General features: G+C 40.9%; 2 protein-coding genes across 10 annotated transcripts in view; one reads left to right on the plus strand and one right to left on the minus strand.

The window, feature by feature from the left end:
• Window positions 1-16,920, minus strand: part of EIF2AK2 (eukaryotic translation initiation factor 2 alpha kinase 2) — a 26,019-nt gene extending 9,099 nt beyond the window's left edge. The window contains exons 1-15 of one of the 9 annotated variants that reach the window (XM_071429664.1): window positions 16,563-16,920; window positions 15,726-15,847; window positions 15,526-15,622; window positions 14,721-14,963; window positions 13,612-13,738; window positions 10,113-10,227; window positions 8,812-8,990; window positions 7,822-7,924; window positions 6,057-6,118; window positions 5,129-5,219; window positions 4,655-4,689; window positions 4,352-4,486; window positions 3,799-3,918; window positions 2,611-2,718; window positions 802-994 (exon numbers count right to left, since the gene is read on the minus strand). In XM_071429664.1, the coding sequence (XP_071285765.1) occupies window positions 802-994; window positions 2,611-2,718; window positions 3,799-3,918; window positions 4,352-4,486; window positions 4,655-4,689; window positions 5,129-5,219; window positions 6,057-6,118; window positions 7,822-7,924; window positions 8,812-8,990; window positions 10,113-10,227; window positions 13,612-13,715 (1,245 nt within the window). In that variant the 5' untranslated portion in view covers window positions 13,716-13,738; window positions 14,721-14,963; window positions 15,526-15,622; window positions 15,726-15,847; window positions 16,563-16,920. Of the gene's footprint in view, window positions 1-801; window positions 995-2,610; window positions 2,719-3,798; window positions 3,919-4,351; window positions 4,487-4,654; window positions 4,690-5,128; window positions 5,220-6,056; window positions 6,119-7,821; window positions 7,925-8,811; window positions 8,991-10,112; window positions 10,228-10,669; window positions 12,047-13,611; window positions 13,739-14,268; window positions 14,700-14,720; window positions 15,279-15,356; window positions 15,456-15,525; window positions 15,623-15,725; window positions 15,848-16,492 lie in introns of those variants that run through there. The other 8 variants (XM_071429645.1, XM_071429654.1, XM_071429703.1 and 5 more) reach the window with 8 other exon arrangements.
• A 488-nt stretch (window positions 16,921-17,408) lies between these two features.
• Window positions 17,409-21,890, plus strand: NANP (N-acetylneuraminic acid phosphatase). The gene is made up of 2 exons (XM_071429740.1): window positions 17,409-17,649; window positions 17,821-21,890. Exons 1-2 carry the CDS (start codon window positions 17,560-17,562, stop codon window positions 18,514-18,516), a joined length of 786 nt encoding a protein of 261 aa, XP_071285841.1. The 5' UTR covers window positions 17,409-17,559; the 3' UTR covers window positions 18,517-21,890.
• Window positions 21,891-22,409: the final 519 nt, after the last annotated feature.

The raw sequence follows: 22,409 nt of genomic DNA on the forward strand, positions 1-22,409 counted from the left end.
TGAGACTCCTAATCTCAGGGTCAAGGGTTTGAACCCCATGTTGAGCATCAAATATGGCCGGGGTGTGTAGGGGATCAAGTGAGGCACTTGTGGGTACACTGGAGCTGCCTGCTATGAAGGGACTTCAGTCCCAGCTATGGTGGTGAGAATTTGACTGCCAGAATGGCTCCTGAGTGGTCAGGCAGGGAAGTTAACTTAACCCTAGGAATGCCACCAGATTTTTTTCACTAAATGAGTGATTTAAAACTCTGTAAGCAACATTATAGCTTCCATCCTGAAGCCATTAAGGCTTTGTCCCTTAGAATCTTTATATTGAAATAAAATCATCTTATGACTGTGCACATCTAGAGACTGAAAGTCTGTCCAAAACTGTCGTATTCAAACATTTGTATGCATACACAAGACAAAAGTAACTAGAGGATGTTGTTATCAAACACAGCATGTATTAGGATAGATAAACTACTCCTTTACAATATGGCAAGAGCCACTTTCTAGACTCAACTTTTCTTTTTCCAATAGGCAGACTTGTGACCCAGTAACACACTGAAAATGCCTGTTAGCTGATGACTACTGATTCTTTGAACTCTGAGATCTTCCAAGTTCATCTGATTTTGGGATGAGGTTCAGCCAGCTGCTGAAAGAGAATCAATCACTAGCAATATCCAAAGAAGCACACTAGGGTACATAACAGAGTAAGCAAAGACTATAAACAATTTAACATTCTCTGCAATTTCAGTAAGTACACTACCTTTAACTTTTTCTTTTTGATTTTTTTTTTCTTTATTTACCTATCCTACATACCTTGAGGTCCCGATGAATTAACTTTTCAGAATGAATACATTCCACTCCTTTCACTATTTGTAAAAATTTGTTTTGTGCCATTTCATGATACTTTCGGTCTTTGGTAGTTTTTACAATCCACTCTTCCAATGTCCCTTGTTCACAGAATTCCATTTGGATGAAAAGACAGAGAATTTCTTGGTATGAATTCCAGCTTCAAAAGAAAATTACATACCATATTGAAATTGACAAGATACAATTCCTCCCAAGTCATCTTCAAAAGCCCTTTTTGTTAATAATTACTTTTTGGAGTTACCCAAAACAAAGTCTGCAAGTCCCTTAATTTTAGGAAAGATCCTACAGCAATTTGCATTAAATAAAAAGGACTGCAACCCAAAGAATCTCTGCTGAGTCGCCACATATTCCTGGAATATTTTTGAAGTTTTTCTTGCTCTCTAGTTTCACACTGGTAGTTTTCTGAAAGCCCAAGTTCCATTTCCCTCATACCTAGAAGTATGTCCTATCCAGGAAGAAATACCACTGTCCTTGGCTCCATCTGGCCTTGTAGGAACTGGTGGAAGACCCTGACATGTTTCTGCTCAAGAGATCAGCCTTCCTATCCTGCCCAGAATGGTCATGTTCTTTCCAACTCTGTCCTGTCAAGAAGGTAATGCAGTGACATTGGTCTGCTAGTCACAGGAACCCTTGTGAGGACTGGAAATCTAGATGAAATATATTCACCCATCTGGCAGCCTCACACATTCCAGAGAAGCCCCTAAGATAAGCTGAGGCTGGAGATGGTGAGGGGAAGGAAAATACAAAGAGAAGCATGCACTGGTTTTCCCTATGTACGCTGTGTGATGAGTGCCCTTGGATAAAGCTGCTCGAAGCACTGAAAGAACAGGCATTAAATGGCTCAGGACTCTGTAGGCTTGAGGTCAGGGCACAAATTCCAGTCTGGGTTCTTGGCTTTGGGGACTTTTTTGACCCAATAATGTAAAATGTAAATGTAAATGTAAAATATATACATGTAAAATATATACATGATATTGAGGCTCCAACATATTAATGGTTCTGTTTTGACATACTTTTTTCCCCCCATTTTACTGCTCACTTAATGAGCACAATAATGGAGAGGTATCACACCAACCATAATTTTGAATCCATTAATATTTTATGGCTCTAAGGAAGTATGGCAGCCTATGTGAAGAGTATGACTTCACAGCTAGTAAAAAAGGCTTACCACAAAAGCTTGGAAAAGTTATTAGTTTAACTTACTAGTACAACTCTCACCACTGGTTTACCAGAAGTCTCAGTGTAAAAAGGCTACCTCTAAAGTAAGGAGCATTTCATTTTGTATTCCTTTTCTAAACAATCAAAATGGTTTCAAGCATCATGGTTAAAATACTAACTTAGGGAAATAATTAAATCTATGGTAGCTACTGGCTGACCAGTACTTATAAAAAGGAAACTCTGATCAGGAATTTGGTAGCCAAGTGACAGACAATTTTTTCCTGTTGTTAATTCTTGCCCCAGATTCTGAGTTCTGCATTCTTACTCTCCTCTGTAAATTCATTATGTTCCATATATTGAGAGAGGAGTGACATATAAAATTATATAATATATCTTATTAATCAAGGAAAAGAAGATGTAAATATACTTAATGACATACAACCTGCTGCTGGAAGTACTGTGTCTTTTTTCCTAGCAGTATGATTGCATGTGTGAGCATTTATATTTGTAAAATAATTGATAACCAATTATGAATAGATGAAGTTCACTACAGATGTGAAAAAACTTTGTGAATGCAAACTGTTATTTTGTAGTTACCTTGAGTTTGGGTACTTGATACGGTCGTACCCTTTCCAGCTGCTATGATAGCGCACTATGTTCTCATGGGAAAGTCTTGCCAGTCCTTGTGCTTCACGCTCTACTTTCCTATCAGGAGGGGGGAAAGAATTTTAAAAACAAGGCATTTCCCTATTACAATGTAATACAAAGCTAAATAAAAGATAGGCTATCAAGTGCTAGGATACAGATAGTTTTATATTAATTTAGAAACAAAGCATATTATTCTCCTTCATATTAGTTCAAAGGTCAAAACTGAAGTTACAAATTTGATGGGTTGTCTTTCATCTGCTCAGTTATTCAAAGTGCAAAAAGTGGTTTAACCCCATTAGTAATTAAATCCCCACTCAAAAAAAGCTGAAAAAGCAAGTAGCTGCAAACCTGCCAGCAAAGTATCAGTCATTACTTGAAGAATCAGTAGAAGGTTCTCAGTATAGTTCTCAGGATAGCAATACCAATGAAAATAACATGTATTTGCAAACAACACAAGAATCCAAAAGGAAATGTACAATTAGACAATTTAAGGGACAAGTATCTCCAACAATTTAAAACCTTTTCAATAGATAACCTAAAAGAAATTAATGTTTTCAACTGCTGATAAAATACTCCACTAGGTAACAGAAAATTACTTTTAAAAAAAATTAAGATCTTTCTCTGTTGAGATTTATAAAAGATAAGCAACACAGCACGAGAGTAATGACTACATGGGTCAGATATAAAGCATTTTCCCACTACAAAATTTATTACTTGGATTTTTTTTCTATTTTCCATAATTATAGTTATTTTGCATTACTGATATGGAAATTTTCCATGTAGCCTGTCAAAAGTAACAGGGCTGCTTTGAATGTTTTAATAATCATCAGGTTTTCTTCAAACACATTTTGCAATATTAGCAACCAGAGCACTACTGTGTTCGGGGAAAAGAGAACTTAACATACCTACATTTTTACAGCTCCAGCAAAAATTAACCCATTACATGCAAAAATTAACAAAGGTTCAGGACCACTTTCAGCTTCACTTGGAAATAAAGAAAACAGTTCACTAGAAAGGACAGATAATTTATTATAAAAATCAACTAAATGCTCCTAGTATTGTTGAAAAGAGAAAATAAAGTATTAAAGTCTTGATTAAAGTTGTCCTAAATGACAGAAGCAAACATTCAGTACATACTCTGTGAATTCAACTCGTTTGATTGCATAGGTTTTCTTATCACACTTCGATGTTGCCTTGAAAACATTCCCAAAACCACCTGCACCAATAGGCATTATTTTTTCATACTGTTCGAGAAATCTTTAAAAACAAAAAAAGGAAAACCCCACTTAATTATACTTAATTCTCAGTTAAGAATATAACAATAATTTTGACAGATTTAATACATCTACTGCAATATCATTCTACGGTCATCATTTGACCAATCTACAGGTGTAAATCACAGCCTTGGGGATTAAAACAACAAGGGAAACTGACCCTTCAAGGCCGGTCAGGTAACTACCCTCACATCTTCACATGAATGACATTTGGTTGTGAGCTTTAAATACCATTGCTTGTCAATTCCTATGCTAGATTTGAAATTTCCAGGAAAAAATCTAGTATCAATTTTCTTTGAAAGTTCTTTTCACAGCAGTATTTTCCCTCCTTCTACCACAAATAAAGAAGCAAATCTAGAGTCATACATACAGTTATTGTCTTACAAATATTAATTAAAAAAAAAAATCCTTCTTACGTTTTATTGACAGTGTGCGGACTCCCATTCTCTTTTCCAGTATTTGTGTCCACATCTGGCAAACCTTCCTTGGAATCTGACATATTTTTTTTCTCTTCCTTGTTTCTTACATTAGCAAAATTAGCTGCCAATTTTCTTTAACAGGGATAAAAGCAAAATTTATAATGAGCCATTTTTCTAACACATGATGAAAAAAGAAATATACCTCCAAATAGCAGCATTTCTTTACTAGAGATAGAAAAAAATCAAGTTATTTAAGGTATATCTTATTTAGAGGAGAGAGCAATCTAGAAGTAAACATACCTTTTGGTCTCCGGGACAGACCTTTGTGCATTTCTCTACGTGGAAAACAGAAAAAAAAGCTTAACTGAGGTATCCTGAATATTTTCACTGCAGTCTGTTTAAAACATGTCTGATAATTTAACTAGGAATTGCCTATAAACATGATCATACCTTATGTGAACAATGTCATAAGAATGAATCTTAGCTCAGTGTTTTTCACATAAGCTATGCATAACATTACCATTGCAAAAAATGAGCTCAGTTTGACCCTTTTCTTGGGACTACTGGCATTTGTTAAACACTACATAACACTATATTCCACAATACAGAAGGAAATGACTAATGGTTAACACTACTGAACGTTCTTAGGAAAAATGCATGTATTTTCCAATGATTAGTGGATAAAAGAACAAACTGATGTTACACTCTGACAAGAAGCATGCCCTACTCAGGGTCTAAAATGTAATTATGAGGAAGACCATTTTCATACTGTACCTGAGAAGGTGAAGGCTTTTCACATATTGCCATGTCTTTCATTTTTTCTACCAACTTTGAAGATGAGTTAGCAAAGCAAATGGTGTTTTTACTGAAAAATAATGGACTATTTTTAGGTGAAAATAACACAATAATAAATAAAATTATTATCACAAGAAAAGAAGTACCAAAAAAATCACAGTTTTTAAAGCAAAACCTGAAAAAGCATTAACAATCATGACTGACTTAAACTACAAAACGTCCTGCTTGAAAACTATTAAAATAACAACACTTTATTTCTATTATAAAATGAGTCTATGATATCTAGAAGATAAAAGAATGTAAAAGTGGTAGTGGCACTACAGGTAAACTGCTGGTTTTTAAATCACATCTCAAACTTAATGTATGTTCAGTTTCTTTTGCCAAGCAAATTTTTCCCTTTAGTGGAAATGAAGATTCATGTAGAATGAAAAAAGGGGGGGAAAAGAAAAATGAGAGAGAAGAAAGCAGAATATGGAGCACAGGAGAGTACTGAAATTGAATTACACTGAGTTCACAAGACAGTCTCAATAGGAAAATGAGTGTTAAAATGGCATGAAATAGTGCTATTGAATGACATAGGGCAATCCATTTATCTCACAGAAAAAATGCTTCTGAAAGAACTACCTATGTAAAAATGTGAACAAATCAGAAAGCTCTAAACTTATTATAAGCTATCCCATACAGACTCACATAAAACTGCACAAGTAGAACAAACTTTGCTCTGAAGTTTAGGGAACAGAAGTTAAAATTAGATTGCTTTATACTGCAATAAAACAATAAAATTATATTAGATTGCTTTATACTGCAATAAAACAAGAAAATTATATACTTTATTTAGAATTGGAGCACATTACCCTCTAAGATTACTAAATATATTGTTATCACATTAGCAGTGAACCCAACTTACTCTGAGTCAGACTCAGATGGCACTTGAGAGGAATTGCTGTTATAAGATCTTTCGGTTTCCATCTGGAAAAAAGAAAAGCCAAGAATGTTTAACAAAATCACATGAACAGATCTCTAGAGCAAAAGATGCCATCCAGAGAGGGCAGAGGGAAGATTACAGGGTCCTAAGAGCAAGTTGGTGACTGCACTAAACATTCAAAAGCCCTGTTCTGCAGAAGAAAGGCACCTGCCCAATTTCCACTCAGGGAAAGGAAAAGCACAGGGCCCTGTCACAGTGAGCATACTATACAGACACATTTACAAAAGTAGAGTCTGGATTCTATTCAAAACCAGGATAAGCCTAAGAGTAATGAAAAGCAAATATCTTTGTTGTTTGCTGCATGTGCAACTGCTGTGTGGAAAATGAGATATATGTAGGCTTTGACATATGTAATCAGCAGAATTGAAAATCTGAGTCAGTACAAATTGACATTCAATGTCCTCAGGATGAAAACACTGCAAAACTCACAACTAAATTAGGGTTGAATTAAAAAAAAAACTTATCCCAAATACTTAGCAGAGGTTCTTCCCCTTCCTCCCACTACCTATAAGATCATTAAAGTAACATTTAAAGCAACAACTACAATGGATATAGACCATCACCTCACAAAAAGTAAACAAAACTATGTTTTTGGGGGGTTTTTTATATTTCCTGGTATTCCATCACAGTATCATGGACACAAAAACATAGGGTTTATGTTTAAATGAGAACAAACAAACCCCTTTTTTAAATACTGGACCTTTACTACTTTTTGCCAGATTACATTTTGTTTGTTACGCAGACATCACTGAGAATTAATAAAAATTAAAACCAAACCAAAACAACCCAATCTAAATTTAGACTATATGGTATACAAGTTCTGTTTGAGGTAATAAATTTCAGACATCAATGAAAATAAAAAGATCCATGGGTTTGCAACCAAGGAAGATCTTAAGAAAGGCTCCTAGATCTATAATAGGATGTTAATTAATTACATGGTTGACTTAAAAACAACTCTAAAAGCATTGAAAATTCACAGTAACAGCCAAATAATTTTAAAAGTACTTGAAAGTGAAAAGGCTTCTTTCCTCCCCTATACTGCCATTCTTCTCTTTAAACTACCTTCCATTTAGTTAGTTCATATGTTCTGTACATTTCAGAAGTGGGTTTGGATCACTATTGGAATTCTGATAGTTTTTTGCACATGTGGAAATAACAGCTGCCGACATGAAGACAACAGCTCTGCTCTCCAGAGAATGGTGTCAGCAATTGTTTCATAGGACTCTGCCTTGGAGCACTACAGAAGGCAAGTCCTGTTGATTCTGACTCCTGCTTTTGCCTCTCACATTACACAATAGATTTTTGATCCCACAGAAGACAGTAAAAGAAATATGTTCATAGTCTGCCAGCTCAACAACACTTCTCACAGAAGACAATTGGTATACGAGTTGGAATTTTAAAATTTTTAAAACATGTGCATCCTTGAACGACAGCATATCAGACCTATTCTGAAACACAGAGAGATATCAATTGTTAGCAGTTTGGTTTTTTTAATCCAGAATACAGAAGCACAACATAAATTCTACTAACAGTAGCGAAACCAACATACTAAAATATGGATTGTTTCCTTTTTCAATGGAATCCATGGAATATGCTTTTAAATACAATAAAGAAATTGGTTCAAAGATTTAAACTTCTGTGATAGGATAAATCTAGCACATACTGTCACAGAGCTTTCCTTATATACCTTCTCATATGCTTCCTTTGCAGCAGCTTGTTTTGCAGCACCTAGGGAAGGTCCAGTGCCCCTTCCACACAAATGACCACTAATTGTACAGCTAATAGAATACCTGTAAAATACAACAGGGAATCGAGTCTTATATCCCATATAACAAATCTCAATTTAATGATTTTTAAACACTGCAATCAAGCGACATTATAGAATGGAAATCTGAAGTATACATCTTCAGAACAGCATTTTCAATATACATTTAATCTAATTAATAATGGTAGGTAACTACCAATTTGTTGTGCCTTAAAGATAACTCAGTGGAGAGCAGCACTGCAGAAGGGCACCTGTGTATCCTGGTTACTGGCCAGTTGAACCTGAGCCAGCAGTGCCCTGGCAGCCAGGAGGGCCAACCCTGTCCTGGGGGGCATCAGGCACAGCATCACCAGCTGGGCATGGGAGGGGATTGTCCTGCTCTGCTCTGCACTGGGGTGGCCTCACCTTGAGTGCTGGGGGAAGTTTTGGGTGCCATAATATAAAAATGACATTAAACTATTGGGGAGTGTTCAAAGGACAGCAACAAAGATGGTGAAGGGCCTTGAGGAGCAGCTGAGGGCACTTGTGTTCAGCCTGGAGGAGTCTGAGGGGAAACCTCACTGCAGTTACAGCTTCCTTGTGAGGGGAACAGGAGGGGCAGGCACTGATCTCTGCTCTCTGGTAACCAGTGACAGGACTCAAAGAGAGAGCATGAAGCTGAATCAGGATAAGTTTAGGTCAGATATCAGGAAAAGATTCTTCACCCAGAGGGTGCCTGAGCACTGGAACAGCTCCCCAGGGAAGTGGTCACAGCACAGCCTGACAGAGTTCAAGAAGCTTTTGGATAATGCTCTCAGGCAGATGGTATGACTCCTTCTAAAGATTCAGCAAACATGACCAAGGATAATTAATGGTAGCATTAGTAAACACAAAAAGTATTAGAAGGAAGCAGGAAGGTAAATTATATCTTACGTGGGAACATGGGGATCTCCAGTACGATTTTTGTTAGTATAATCAACTGTGTAACCCGTCCTTTGGGAATAAATATTTAATAGGCTGACATAATCCTTGTCTGGTGCAGGTGATGAGGTTGCTGAGGTTGTTTGAGCTGTTGTTAAATCTGCAGCTGCCATATTTGAGGGACTCTTAGACTATATAACAAACAAAACAGGTAACTTGAAAACTTAAGTTTAAAAATACATTAAGATAAACAGTGCACAAGAACTAATATAGCTGCAAGGTTTGTCCACATTTCAAAACACTCTTAAGAAACCCCAAGTTTCCATTAACTGAGTCCTTTGTGGCAAAGGACAGACATCCCAAGCATAATTATTACATTTTGAATAAACGTAAAAGTGGCTTTCCAAGTACTACACTTTTGCCTTTAACAACCTCTCACCATGCCTCATCCCACCCCTTTTAGGAAAATATAGGGAACAAGCTGTGAAGAAGGGATGGCAGCAGGATGCTGCTGATGCTCCCATTTAGCAAGGGCTGCAAATGCTCCTGTGCATGTACAAGAGGCAAAAGCAGGACTCTTCAGCTGTCTCATGATTAGCCAACATCAGTAATGTAGCAGCAGACATGCAGCAATTGTGTTAAAGTAATGACAGTGACTCAATAAAAGCCATATAGAAATAGGTAAGGAAAGATTTCACTCAAAAGGTGCTAAGAAGCATTCAGAGTTGGAAAGAAAAATAAAGAATGGCAAATAAAGAAGGGCAAAACACTTGGCAGAAAACTAAGGAGCAAAATTCAAACCTAGTCTTAATCAAGGAAGGAGAGAGTATACAACTAGCTATACTGTAAAGAATATAATGAAAAGGAAAAAAAGATTAATTAGTAGAAGTGAAAGTAAGCAATTTCATTAGCAGAGTGGCAACCAACACACTGAGTAATGCCCTGCAAATGTTTTGTAGATATTGAATCATATAACAATTGTCAAGATATAAAAGGACAACTGCCCACTTTGGATACACCAAGGCAGCTTAACAAAAGCAAATACATTTCCTTATCCTCCTATAACAGCAGAGGATGAAACACAGTATTAGATATCAACCCTATTGGAAAAAAAAATAAGGAAAACAATTCAGTGATAAAAAGTTGAAAAGTGATGAATAGGACAGAAACAAAGACAACTTGAATAATAGAAACTGTTTTAAATTAAACAACATGTTATCAAAAATCTATTTTCAGATATGCAACATTTACTACATTACATGTGATGTACACTGCTTAGTAACCCCCAATACTTAATCCTACTGTTTACTCACCTGTTCCTCAATCATTTTCCATGTTTCTTTTGCTGCTACCGCTTTCGCTTCTTTTATACTTTTACCAGTGCCTCTACCATATTCCTCACCATTTATTTTGACAACAACTGTGAACCTGCAATGAAGGAAACTTGTCAAAAACATTGCTACATTTTTCCCACATGTATACTTTAATAACCTTATCAGATTAAACTTTGGGGTTTATTATCAACAAAGCACTATAGGATAACTACAGGAAGTACTGAAGCATTAATGTGCTTTTCTTATATCAAACCTTATGATTATCATAATTCTTTAGTATAAATACTTTTTAAATTTTCCTCTCTAGTCACAAATACATGCACTTTATTAGTTCAAACAGTACTTTTAGCTGCTTAACTGCTTTTTTAAATCAAAATAATTTAGTTTTTAAAAGCATAAGAATGGATGAGGTCAGCATTGTTACAAGCAAGATTGTGAAGCCCTAACACCAGGACACATCTCAGCAGTGTGACACCACACAGAGGAAAGATTAGCTAATTTTGGTTTCATGAAACCAGATGTGACATTACACTCACCTTTAGTACCCTGTGATGTACATTGCTTAATAAGAGCAAAAACCACGTCTGGTGCTTGTGAGACATGAATTTAAAGGCAGTCATAAAAAAAAAACCCACCAAAACAAAACAAAAAAATTACCAACAAACAAACACATGCCTCATTCCTGCCTTTCTGTGCTCAACTGCTGATCCCTTTCCTCTCTGTTCCTCCATTCCACAACTGTGCATGTCCTGCTTCTCATAGGGCAACTCCATGAGTCAGAATGGGAATCTGATGCAGCTCAGGACTGACAGGACTGGATCTGGCTGGGATGGGGTTAACTTTCTTCAGGGCAGCCAGAATGGTGATGTGTTGTGGCTTTGGAACTAACACAGAGTTAATGTTTTACCTACTGCTGAGTAGTGCTTGCACAGCACCGTTGCTTTCTTTTTCCCACTCCGGCCTCCCAGGAAGCAGAGGAGGGGTAGGTGTGAAGCTGAGAAGAGACACAAGGAAGGCAGGTGTCCAGAGGGATATTCCATGCCATATGGCATCTCACTCAGCAATAAAAGCTGGGAGATGAAGAAGGAAGAGGGGATACCCATGGCTATGGTGTTTACCTTCCCAAGTACACACTGGACATGACAAAGCCCCACTTTCTTGGGAACATCTGCCAGCTGATGGGAAGGAGTAAGCAACTTCCTTATTTTGCTTTGGTTGCACATCCAGCTATGCTTTGTATATTAAACTGTCTTTATCTCAATCCACAAGTTTTTTCTCCCTTTCACCTCTCTGATTCTCTCCCTGTCCCACTGGGGGGAAGTGAGTAGGTAGCTGGGGGTTTCACTGCCTCCTGGGGTCAACCCACCACTGTGCCCTAATAATGAATGGTTGCATTTCAGACAAATCAGTCCTTACAGATCTGACTTGTCCTGCAGCTGCAAATCCTCTAATGTTTCTGATACTGCCTTTGCAACAGAGAAAACAACAAGTGGATTTCTGCCTGCGGCAGCAGCACACACTTGCACCAAGTTAAAGTGACCATTATAGTCTCAGAGCACCTCTGTGCTTCAGATTGCAGCAGTGTGTAAATGCTCACAGCCAACAAGATGGATTCACACAGTCAAGGTACAGCACCATGAGCTCCTGTGTGGGAAAACTGGTCTCAAATAGTGTAGTGACTTTAGGAACTCACTTTTTTCATTATTCCAATCTCATTCTCCACTTCCCTTTAACGAAGTGTTTGGGTGGAAAACAATGAAGATGCAGAATAAAGTGCTTGCTCTCATTGTGTAAGCAAGGCTTAACAAGAAATCTTAAGGGGGCAAACAGTAGGAGCAGGCACCCCCATAGTGTGCTGTATACTCTACACATAGGAAACAACAAAGAAAAAACAAAACATGTAAGAAAAACTCCTTCCCAAGAAGAACCTATCAGCCAACCCATACCTAGGTGCTGAATACTACACACATTCAGCTATGACACTGCATCAAAATACACCAATAATTTAAGCATCCTGAGGAAATCTGCAGTGAGTCTCCAGGACCAAGCTGAGGACTACCGGCAGAAGTGATACATGAGTTGGTCGTAAGTGCGGAGTCACTCACCATGAACCCCAAGGCAATGAGTAATTCCCAGACTGGACAGGTTTAGGCAAGACTGGCCTAATTGTCCACTCTCTGTGTTCCCTGACCATGAAAGCTCAGAACTGAGCCATCCTGGTCTCCTCACACCAGAACCATGACAGGAAGGGAGGTATCTCTGCATCATGCCTCAGGCAGCTGCAAGGTGACTGATGAGATGGGACACCACAGCAGAGTTAGGGAGCTAGCTCACAACCAGCAGCAGTCAATGCATTCAGAACACCAGGAAAGAGCAGCAAGCATAAGGGACTGAAGGTTTACACATCACTACAGCCAGACATTTTACACTGTATCCTTGGAATAGCCCAAGTTACCCAGGATTTTCCTAGATACCACTGTCACAAAATGGGCTGAATTTCATTTGTGAATGTAGCAGAACACACAGAAAAAAACAATGAAAAACCACAACAAATGGAATAAACAACTTGGAATGTATGTAAGTTCTGTCAGTCCCATGCCATCACTTTTGAAGAATGAAGACGTTGCTGTGTGATCACAGCTGTGGTCTTTACTGCAATAAGAGTTACTTTTTTGAATACATGAGCCACATGGGTAAAAAATAAGATAACTATTAATATTTGAGATGCAAATAATATCTATTAATTTATTCTGAGCTGTTAGACAGATTTAAGACTAAATCTGCATAGACAGTGCTATCTGACAACATGCAACACATCAAGAGAGATGTATTAATTATTAGCATAAGCCTTGTCCTCATACAAACTAGCAAAAAAAATTTAAAAATCATGCAAGGAAATATTACAGATCTTGAGTATCTACAACCTTTAGCAAGGGAAAAAATACACTGTATCAGTGTTAAAAAATAAAATATATTCCATCACCCTAATTGTCTCTAAAAGGGAAAGCAAAACTTCTTAAGCAAACGACCCTCTTCTTGTAAGAGATGTTAAAAAATATACTACACATTAAGTATGTTAGTATGAAATCAGTTAATACACCCAACCTTTTTGACTAGAAATCAACAATGCTTTGTAAACACTTTGCTTTGTAGCTTTGAAATCATAAACTGAAATTCTTGCTGTAACCCAATCCACCTTCTGAGAGGAGATGCATAATATAAGATACAGTTACTAGTAAGTAACAGGTGCATTGCTGGTACTTTCTGAAAAAGAGCCATCACCCTTGAAATAAGTTTTCTCCTTAAACTGTATCACATGATGTCTTCCCCATGCACCTACCATTCAATTCATTGTTTCAACCAGCTTTCCCACTACACATGCACTTTCAGCAAATTAATATTTGTGACTGCAAGCTTTACACAGTTTGTTCATTGCAGGAAAAGCCCTGCTCGTTATTGACACGCAGAGCAAACTTACTCAGGATCATGGTCTGGGCCCGTTTTATCGATGGTGTCATAAACCACTGTACATTTATGTATTTGACTGTAACGGTTGATCTTCGTCATATACTCACGATCCATTTTGACACAATCTTCAATAGATGCTGCAAAGTAACATTCAAAGATGTGTCTGTTGCTCTAAACATGGAATAAAGGCAGCCCTAATCCTGGTAGATAGGTCACTGCTAAGATATAAAATAGAAAATTGGTGCCAGCAACAAAGTTCATGGGAAACTAATTCGAAGTTCTAATTCAAATGATTGGTCTGCAAATGTTCTGGAAGTCATTGCTTGGAATAAGGGTTTTAGAAAGCAGAGTGGAGAATTCAGTGATTAGAGAAGATTTCTTAGCAGGTTTTTTGACAGAAAAAGAATTAATCACTAACTGATTTATGTGGGAGAAAAATAATCAGTAATGTTTCTCCAGAATTAGAATCGGTTCCTGCAGAAGAGATTCAGAAGGCACTTAACATATCCCTTCGAGCAGCGGTGACGCCAGGCGCAGCCGCACGGACCAAAGATGACCCCAGGCTGCCGCCACCGAGCGCGGCGGGCCAGGCCTCTGTAGCCGGGCTGCGGGCACCCCATCTCGCAGGGACCCTGCCCTTCCTCCCGCGCCCCCGCCCCGCCGGTACCTCCGAGCTGCTGCCGACGCTCCGGGACCCGCGGACGCTCCAGCAGCCGGCTCGGCCCGGAGCGCTGCGCAGACCCCGCCCAGTTTCGTTTCCCGCAGTGCCGGTCGCGTTAGAACGAAAACGAAAGCGAAAGGGAGGCGAGGCCGGGAGAGCCCCGCGGGGAGCAGGGCGGCTCTGGGCTGAGGCCGCGGGGAGCCGCGCTCGGCCCGGCACAAGCAGCGGCGCCTCCGCTGCCTGCGCTCTGCCCGGCGCTCCTGAGCTTACGGGGAACTGGGGCGCCGAGGCAGGCGAGCGGCTTCGCAAACACCTGAGCCCCCGGCCTTGCCCCTGACTCGCTGGCGCCTTTTCCTGTTACAGTAACCACACCCTATAGCTCCGCAACATGGCCAGCGGAGTGCGCACCCAAATACTTCCAAAGCCCTCAAGCCCAAGAACCCTCGGCGTTTTATAACCTCAGAGTGTCCCCAGGGCGTCAGTCCTGCTCTTCTTTCTCGTCTTCTCCTGCCTCCCTGCTCTGTTCATCCATCGCACTGGCGTCGCCTTATCCAAAAGGTCGGCAGTCACCGGCTGTTACTCTCAGTTGTCCATTCACCTGGCTGCTGTCACCTGTCTTCATGTCTTTTGTTGTCCCAAAGGCTGGGAATTCATGGCCTCTTGTCTCGACCTCCAACCTGGAGCCCAATCTGCATTTCAATCTGCAGATTGCAGGCCAAGACACCTGTGTGAGAAGTATTCCTCAACACATCGAGCTTGAAATATATCATGGTTATCACTGAACATGAATGCACTTCATAATAAATCTCTTACTGGGATAAAGGAAAAAAATCAGCCACCAAATTAATAATATATTCTGTGGAAGTGGAAAAGAAAAATCTCCAAGATTAGTTTTCGGGGGCTAGATGTAAAGGGTGGAGCAAATGACTTCCACTGTGCACACAGGTCACTACTCCTGATCACCCAGATTTGATTTCCACCCCCTGCCAGGTCTGTATCCAGCAGAAATCAGACAGCTGTAGAAAAGGAAAACAGCAGTAAGCCTTAGGTCTTCCTCAGTACGAGGAAACAACTTGGGCACCCAGGAAGCTCACCTGCTCTCTCATAGTGCTAACACAACCAAAAAGGAGCCCATTGAGACACCAGTGGAGATGCAGGAAAAAGCCATCAGAGAGTTCCAAATGTTGAACTCCTAAACATAATCATCTTGTAGCAAAAAAAGGAGCAATTCCTTGTTTAAAGATACCAAACTGGCATTCTTACATTATCACTTCTAGGATGTGCACTCTCTCTTATGTTTCCGCTTGTCCTTTTCCTGGTTCTCAGCTTCTGCTGAGAGGGATTTCCAGCCTCCAGTGAGCTGCAGAACAAGCAACAGGAGAACAAGGAGAAGGTAACACACTTGCTGATAGATAAACGGTCCAAATGGTCTTTGAAAACACAAACATTTTATGTAAATGTACCTTTTTCCAAAAGTACACATAGGATCCAATGCTCACTGTCTGCAATGTAGGGCTCTCTGAAACAAATGTCATCTTCCTAAGTAGAATGCATCCTATTTTTAAGTCACTCTTCTATGTAAATTCTGAAAAACAGTAATTCAGTAGAGGCACATAAAATCCACATGCCTGACACCTTTTCTGTCTTATCAAGCAAAACTAGCACATTTTATTAGAACCAGCTAGAGTCATTTTATTAAAACTCCTCTTATTGCCTTAACTACAGGATCCTTAGCTATCTCTGTTTCTTCTCAGAATCCACCTGTCTCCTTAAAGGCTTATCTTCTGTAGTTTTACTTGCCATATGCCAAACTTTTGGGAACAACTGCTTTGGCCTTGCATGTAACTCAATGTCTTCTATCAGATAAGGAGATTGCTACCAAAGGTGTGTTTTTTAGAACTGAAAGTGACCTGGAGTGAACTTCCAGTTTTTTGGTAAAAGACAAAGTTTCCTCCAGCTTCGTGAATTGCAGTTAACGATTAATGTCTAATGGATGTTAGCAGTATTAAACACAAATCAAATTAAGAAAATTTGCTAGATGGCTGTTAAAAAATACCTTGTGTTTCTCAAAACATTATCAATGAACAAGACACTGTTAAACTTCACCTTGGGAAAAATCATAAATTCTGAAACAGTCGTTGGCATATACACCTAAAAATCTTGTTCTATAAGGCCGTTCAGGCTTTCACTCAAATGCCTTTGAGATTCATTTGCTCTATAAAATATTCACCTTTGGAGTTTCAAATAATCCATTATTATACAGAGTCTCAAAATAGTGGAGTTACAGTGGAGTTACTGACTTTGGCTTTATTAGGAACGCTTGCTGATGGATGATTCAATCCCTGTGCTGTGGCTGCTGTGCCCAGAGGTAACTGCAGGACACGCTCCAGAAGGTAACAGGGAAGCTGGGAAAGCCGAACTGAACCGAATCTTTTACGTGCGCCTCCTCGTCCTCCTTCGTGCAGGTCCCCGTTCACGGAGTGAAAACCTACAGACTTCGGCATCTTTGGGCGCCACGCTGCGACCCCATGCAGGGACCTGTGTGGTGCCGTTCCCTAAGGCTGGGACAGGCTTCCCCAGCGGCAGCAGCCGCAAACCCGGGGCTGGCACAGCCAGCCAAACTGCTGCCAACAGCCGGGAGCGGGCAGGCCGGCCCGCGTGGAAGCGCTGCAGGGGGAATTCTTGCACGGCAAAGCTGTTCCCTGGCAGCACCTCAACAGGTTATTTTCCAACCAGCTGCCCGCTGTCCCGTTACCTCATCCAGAAAGCATTCCTACACAGAGGAAACAAACCAAAGCAAACACCAAACAACGAAACATAGACGTCAAATACCGCGGCGCGGGCCCGCCCAGGGCACGCCCGGGGTTCCGCAGAGCCGCTCCTGCTGCCGGCCTCAGCCGCGGCCCTGCCCACGGCCCGCACGGCGAGGGGCGCGCCGCCACTCCCAGCGGTAGCCGGGGACGGGAGCTCCCGTGGCCTTTCTGCCCTGCCCGGCACCACCCCCAGCCCACACGAGCTGCTGGGATTCGGGAGGCTCTCCTCATAGCCCATTCCAGAGCGCTACGCCCCTTCAGCCCTCCTTTTCTGGGGCCGGGAGGGGCACCTGGCAGCGCCGCCCGCCGCCCAGCGCGCCCCAGGCAGCCCAGTTCTGGCCCGGGCCCCGCCCCGAGGGCCTGACGCGAGGGGCGGGCCCCGGGCGGCCCCAACGCGCTGTGCCCGGCACGGGCGGCTCTGCCGGCGGTCAGGGGCGCTCCCCTCTGCCGTCCGAGCGGGGCGGCTCTGGCGGGAGGCGGCGCCATGGGGCTGCACGGCGTCAAGGCGGTGTTCTTCGACCTGGACAACACGCTGATCGACACGGCAGCGGCGGGGCGGCGCGCCATCGAGGAGGTACTGCCCTTTTCCCCCTTCCCGCGGCCACCGTGGCTCCCGGCCCGGCGGCGGTGCCGGTGCCGCGCGTGTCCCGCTCCCTCCCCCGCTGACACGCGGCCGGGCGCCGCTCCCGGGAGCGCGCCGCGCGGCCCCGCAGCGCCCTGACGCGCGCCCCCGCGTCCCTTGCAGGTGATAAGCGCCCTGCAGTCCAAGCACCACTACGGGGAGGGAGAGGCCCGCGCCGTCTGCGATAAGGTGCAGGCCAAGCTCCTCAAGGAGTGCCACGATCCCGCCAAGATGTGCATCACAGACCTGCGGATATCGCACTGGGAGGAGGCGATCCAGGAGACCATCGGCGGGGAGGCGAACCGTGACCTGGCGGCCGAGTGCTATTACCTGTGGAAGACGACGCGGCTGCAGCACCTGACGCTGGCCGAGGACACGCGGGCCATGCTCACCGAGCTGCGGAAAGGCCTCCGCCTGCTGCTCCTCACCAACGGCGAGCGGCAGACGCAGAGGGAGAAGATCGAGGCGTGCGCCTGCCAGCCCTACTTCGATGCCATCGTTGTGGGGGGAGAGCAGAAAGAGGAGAAACCGGCGGCATCCATATTTCATTACTGTTGCGATCTCCTGGGGGTGCAGCCCGCGGAGTGTGTGATGGTCGGTGACTCTCTAGATACAGATATTCAAGGAGGCCTGAATGCTGGCTTGAAAGCAACGGTCTGGTTAAACAAAGCAATGACTGCCCCAGTAGATACCTCCCCCGTACCTCATTATATTATTTCTTCTGTACTGGATCTTCCAGCAGTGTTACAGAAGATGGAGCACAACACTAATTCTAAGTTAGAAACTGACCATATGGCTGGTAGCAATGGAGCACATTGATGATGGTTCCAGCATAGAGACCTGCTGAGCTGTTAGGTGACAGATGCTCTTTTTAAAAGTCTGACCCTAGGAGTTTGAACTCATCTATGGTCTCTTTTAAATAGCAGGGGGATTGAATAAGAGCACAGTTGTCAGTGAAAACCAGAGAGAAGCGCAGAATTATATTAATTTAGATTATGCAAGTGCAGTTAATTTAAAGCAATTGCCTCTGTCTGGAAATTATTTTGACAGACTGTTGCAGAAGTCTGTCTGTCTCTGACCTGAGTTGCCAGTCTCTTGTATTTATAGTGGAAAAGAAAATTTGAATGTTCTGAGCTTTCACATGCTTTGCTGACTTGTAAGCTTAGGCAGAATCCTCAGTTCTGACCTTGTGTGCAGTGTGTAAGAGAAGGTGAGAAAGAGAGTGCGGTCCAATCTGGTAAATCCTCACAACTGATCTACAGTTTATCTCAGGAACTGGAGTGAATTTCATTACTTCTCAGACTATTAGAAATGCTCTACCTTTGATCTTTTTTACAAGTTTTAGAATTTTTTTCAGACTTTGCAGTGGTTTTTCTTTTGTGGAACTTGTATCTCTTGCCAAAAGTACTTAAAAGTACATTAAAAATTTGCTTTTTTGTCGGGGACCATTTATCAGAGGGACTTGATGAATAAGCTTTTACTTTATATTATCTTGGTGCTTATGCAGTATACTTGTAATTCAGATTATGATTTTTGTTGAAATGGATAAAACAGGGATATTTTCAATAGTGCTACTGTACTGTCAGACTCTTCAGGACCTAATATCATTGTTCTGTCTGATTCTATCAGTGAATTTTGATCAGAATTTTTGGAGAAACTGTTCTTGGTCTTGGTCAGGCGTATGACTACTCAGATTGAACTGTAGGCTTTTCTGACTGTTTTAATGGCACTGCTACATAATCCCTCCTTACTCCAGTTTGCATGTGTAATTCATGTGATTTATTCTGAAGAAAATACAAGCTAATTGTCTGTAAATGGCTCTCATCACTCTCTTCCAGGAATATGTCCTATGTATTACAGTACTTTATAAGGTATATGTAATATTTCCACTACATGTAGGAGATGACTCTCTAAAACAGTAAGGCTTCTCTTTCCTGGATCATGACATTAATTTATTTTTTTCTGTGCCTCATATTCTTACTACATAATGGGGATGTATTCTCATATTAAATGGAAATGTAAACACTTGTTGGCAAGTCTGTGGTTTTCAACCCTATTTGCTATATATTCACTAGGATGAGTATCATACCATATATGAGAAATCAAATTTTATATTTTAGAATAATTCCATAACAAATCTTTTGAGAACAGGGGTGTTAGGGTACTGGCAGCAATTAGAAGTACAGAAACCTACTATGAAATGGGTGTGTAGAAGAAATTCTATATACAAAAAACATTCATGTCAAATTAAACAAAGGAACCTAAGTTAATGCTGTTAAGTCTTGCATGGGATGGCAGTCAGTTTAGAGGAGGCCATTAGTGGTTTGGGTTAAATTATTTGATAAGGAGTTTAGGTTAGATCAAAATATGTTGCTCCTACATTGAGGAGGGGAAAAAATACTCACTAAATTTGGAACCCCTTTCCCAATTGTCCATTAGAAAAGGTAAAGCAGTCCACATTCCTTTTCTTACCTGGCCAAGCCTGCTGAAACATGAGATCAAGGAAGAGTACAGAGACAGACCTCACCTATTCCTTTCAGGAAATGGGCATATACTGAAAAGAATCCAATTACAGTAACACAGTAACATGAACCAGTGGCACTGACTTGTCACAACATCTGAAGGAAGAGGCCTAAGTTACAACTTTGATTTCCATTTGAAGAGCATGAAAGCAGTCCCTGGTTTAGCTGATGAGCAAAGCATTGCTACTAACATTTCTTAGAACCAATGATTGAGACAAGAATAATAAAGATCATTGAGCCTGTCAGGGATACTGTGTAAAAATGGAAATGTATCCAAATGATTAGAGGGATCCCTGAAGTAATCTAACCATACCACCTAATACAAAAGCAACTACTTTGCTTTCAACAGCATCCCAAAGGAGCTACAGGGTAACTGACTTTGCTCTGTTTGCACAGCAGCAGGGTAGTAGAACTTAGGTCAGAATGAGGTTTCTGATACAGCTGATATTTAAAATAACAAATAGTAATAATTTGCAAGTCTGTCCATGGGCTTGAAGGAGATATAGATCTATAGATATATATTATACCAGGTTACCATTTTTTAATCTAAGTTGAGGCTCATATTCTCTAGCCACTGCATCATGCTGAAGTGACAAGCTTAGCCTGCTTATTGTAAAGAGGGTCTCTTGTTTTAGAAGAGACTGCTCTTTGTTTTGCACATGGCCAGCCATTTCTTTTCACCTCTGACTCTGAAAAACCACAGTAACTGTGCACTCAGGTGACAGTGTGGTCTGTAGAGGCCCCACCCGAGTATATTTTTCCATTTCTGAGTTCTGTACCAGGCTGAATGTGGCTGCTGGTGTCCAGAGAGGGAAACACCATTATGATGCTTCTATAAAACAAGGAGAAACAGTACAAGACTTTTCTCTATCTAGGGCCATTCTTAAAAGCAGTTACCCAATAAGCTGGACTAGGTGTCTGGAGTATCTCTAAATACTCAAGATGTTTTTCTTGGATAGAGCTGTTGCAGAAAGGATAATGAAAAATAATTATATTGAGTAAAGTGGAAACATAAGTGTAATGATGGGATAATTTTCACATCAGAAGTAGGAACAAATCAATTAAACAGTCTAGTAACAGTTCCCATTAAGTTCTGGTTTCGCTTAGTGTTATGCTCTATTAGCTAAGTTATCTGATTTAAACTATATTGCCAAAACATGCAAAATAAAAAGAGGAAAAGGAAATTCCATCTATTTTTTTAAAACCTTTTTTTTCTAGATAATTATTACCTCCTGAGGTTAATCTACAGTAACTTTGTCTTGGTTGAAATTAACTGAAACAATAGTTTAATACCAATTGTATTCTAATTCTTGATTCAAAATAACCCATGTACTAGCTAATAAAAGTGTTTTTGTGGAAGGGGCTAACAGCAGGCCTGTTAGCTAAAGGAGAGAGAAGAAGCTGAGAAGCAAGAAGAAACTGATAAGGAGCTCTCTCCAAAGCTGTTACCAAGGAGACTGAGAGAAGAGATGAATTGAAGAAAGATAAGGAGAGAACTTTGCAGCTGGACGAAGCATTTTTAGAAAGTTAGCTGAAGTCACTGTTACTTTTCACTAATGGTGTTATGTTGATTTATTGTGGCCAATAGTTGGAGTAGAAGAAGCATAAACAATTAGGAAGTGTATAAAAGGTCAGCCATTTTCAATAATAAAGAGTTGCCATCTGAGACTGCTTGTCATCTCTGCTTGTGTCATGACTACCTCGACAATGACATATTTTGTTTATAAAATGTATGTTTGACCACTCCGAATTGCTGTGGATAAATACAACAAAGGGCAAGAGTTCTGTTTGTTTCTTGTTTTTTTCTTAAAATAGCACAGAATTAGGATTTGAAATCCATGGCCTCATGTTTAGATGGGGTGACTGGATGTAGTTTCTGTCATTTCAAACAGAGGCTGGGACACAATTACGTGTTTATGAAGATTCACGGCCAGAGTGTATTGTTGAATTGTCAGCTGCATTTCAGTGGTAGTTGAACCTGACTTGCCAAGCTGAATGCCAGCTCACATAAGCCTACATGTCCTGATGTCATGGCATTGGCTGCTGCAACAGCATAAGAACAGACTGCAAGCAGAGAAGATCAGTAAATACAGAAATCTCAAGTCCAGGGGACCCATTCTGGCAGGTTATGGGTGCACAAAGCCATATCTGAGCTATTGCTACATTGACCTCTGTGACTTAGGAGAGGGG

Source organism: Agelaius tricolor, unplaced genomic scaffold (genome assembly GCF_023055355.1).
Source record: "Agelaius tricolor isolate 1412-34295 unplaced genomic scaffold, bAgeTri1.0.p SCAF_1, whole genome shotgun sequence".
NCBI lineage: Eukaryota > Metazoa > Chordata > Aves > Passeriformes > Icteridae > Agelaius > Agelaius tricolor.

Excerpts from the sequence above, each read along its gene's own strand:
- NANP (XM_071429740.1), top strand. The coding sequence starts at position 17,560 with ATGGGGCTGCACGGCGTCAAGGCGGTGTTCTTCGACCTGGACAACACG. Across the intron at positions 17,650-17,820 it reads GGCGGCGCGCCATCGAGGAG|GTGATAAGCGCCCTGCAGTC; the intron begins GTACTGCCCTTT and ends CGTCCCTTGCAG.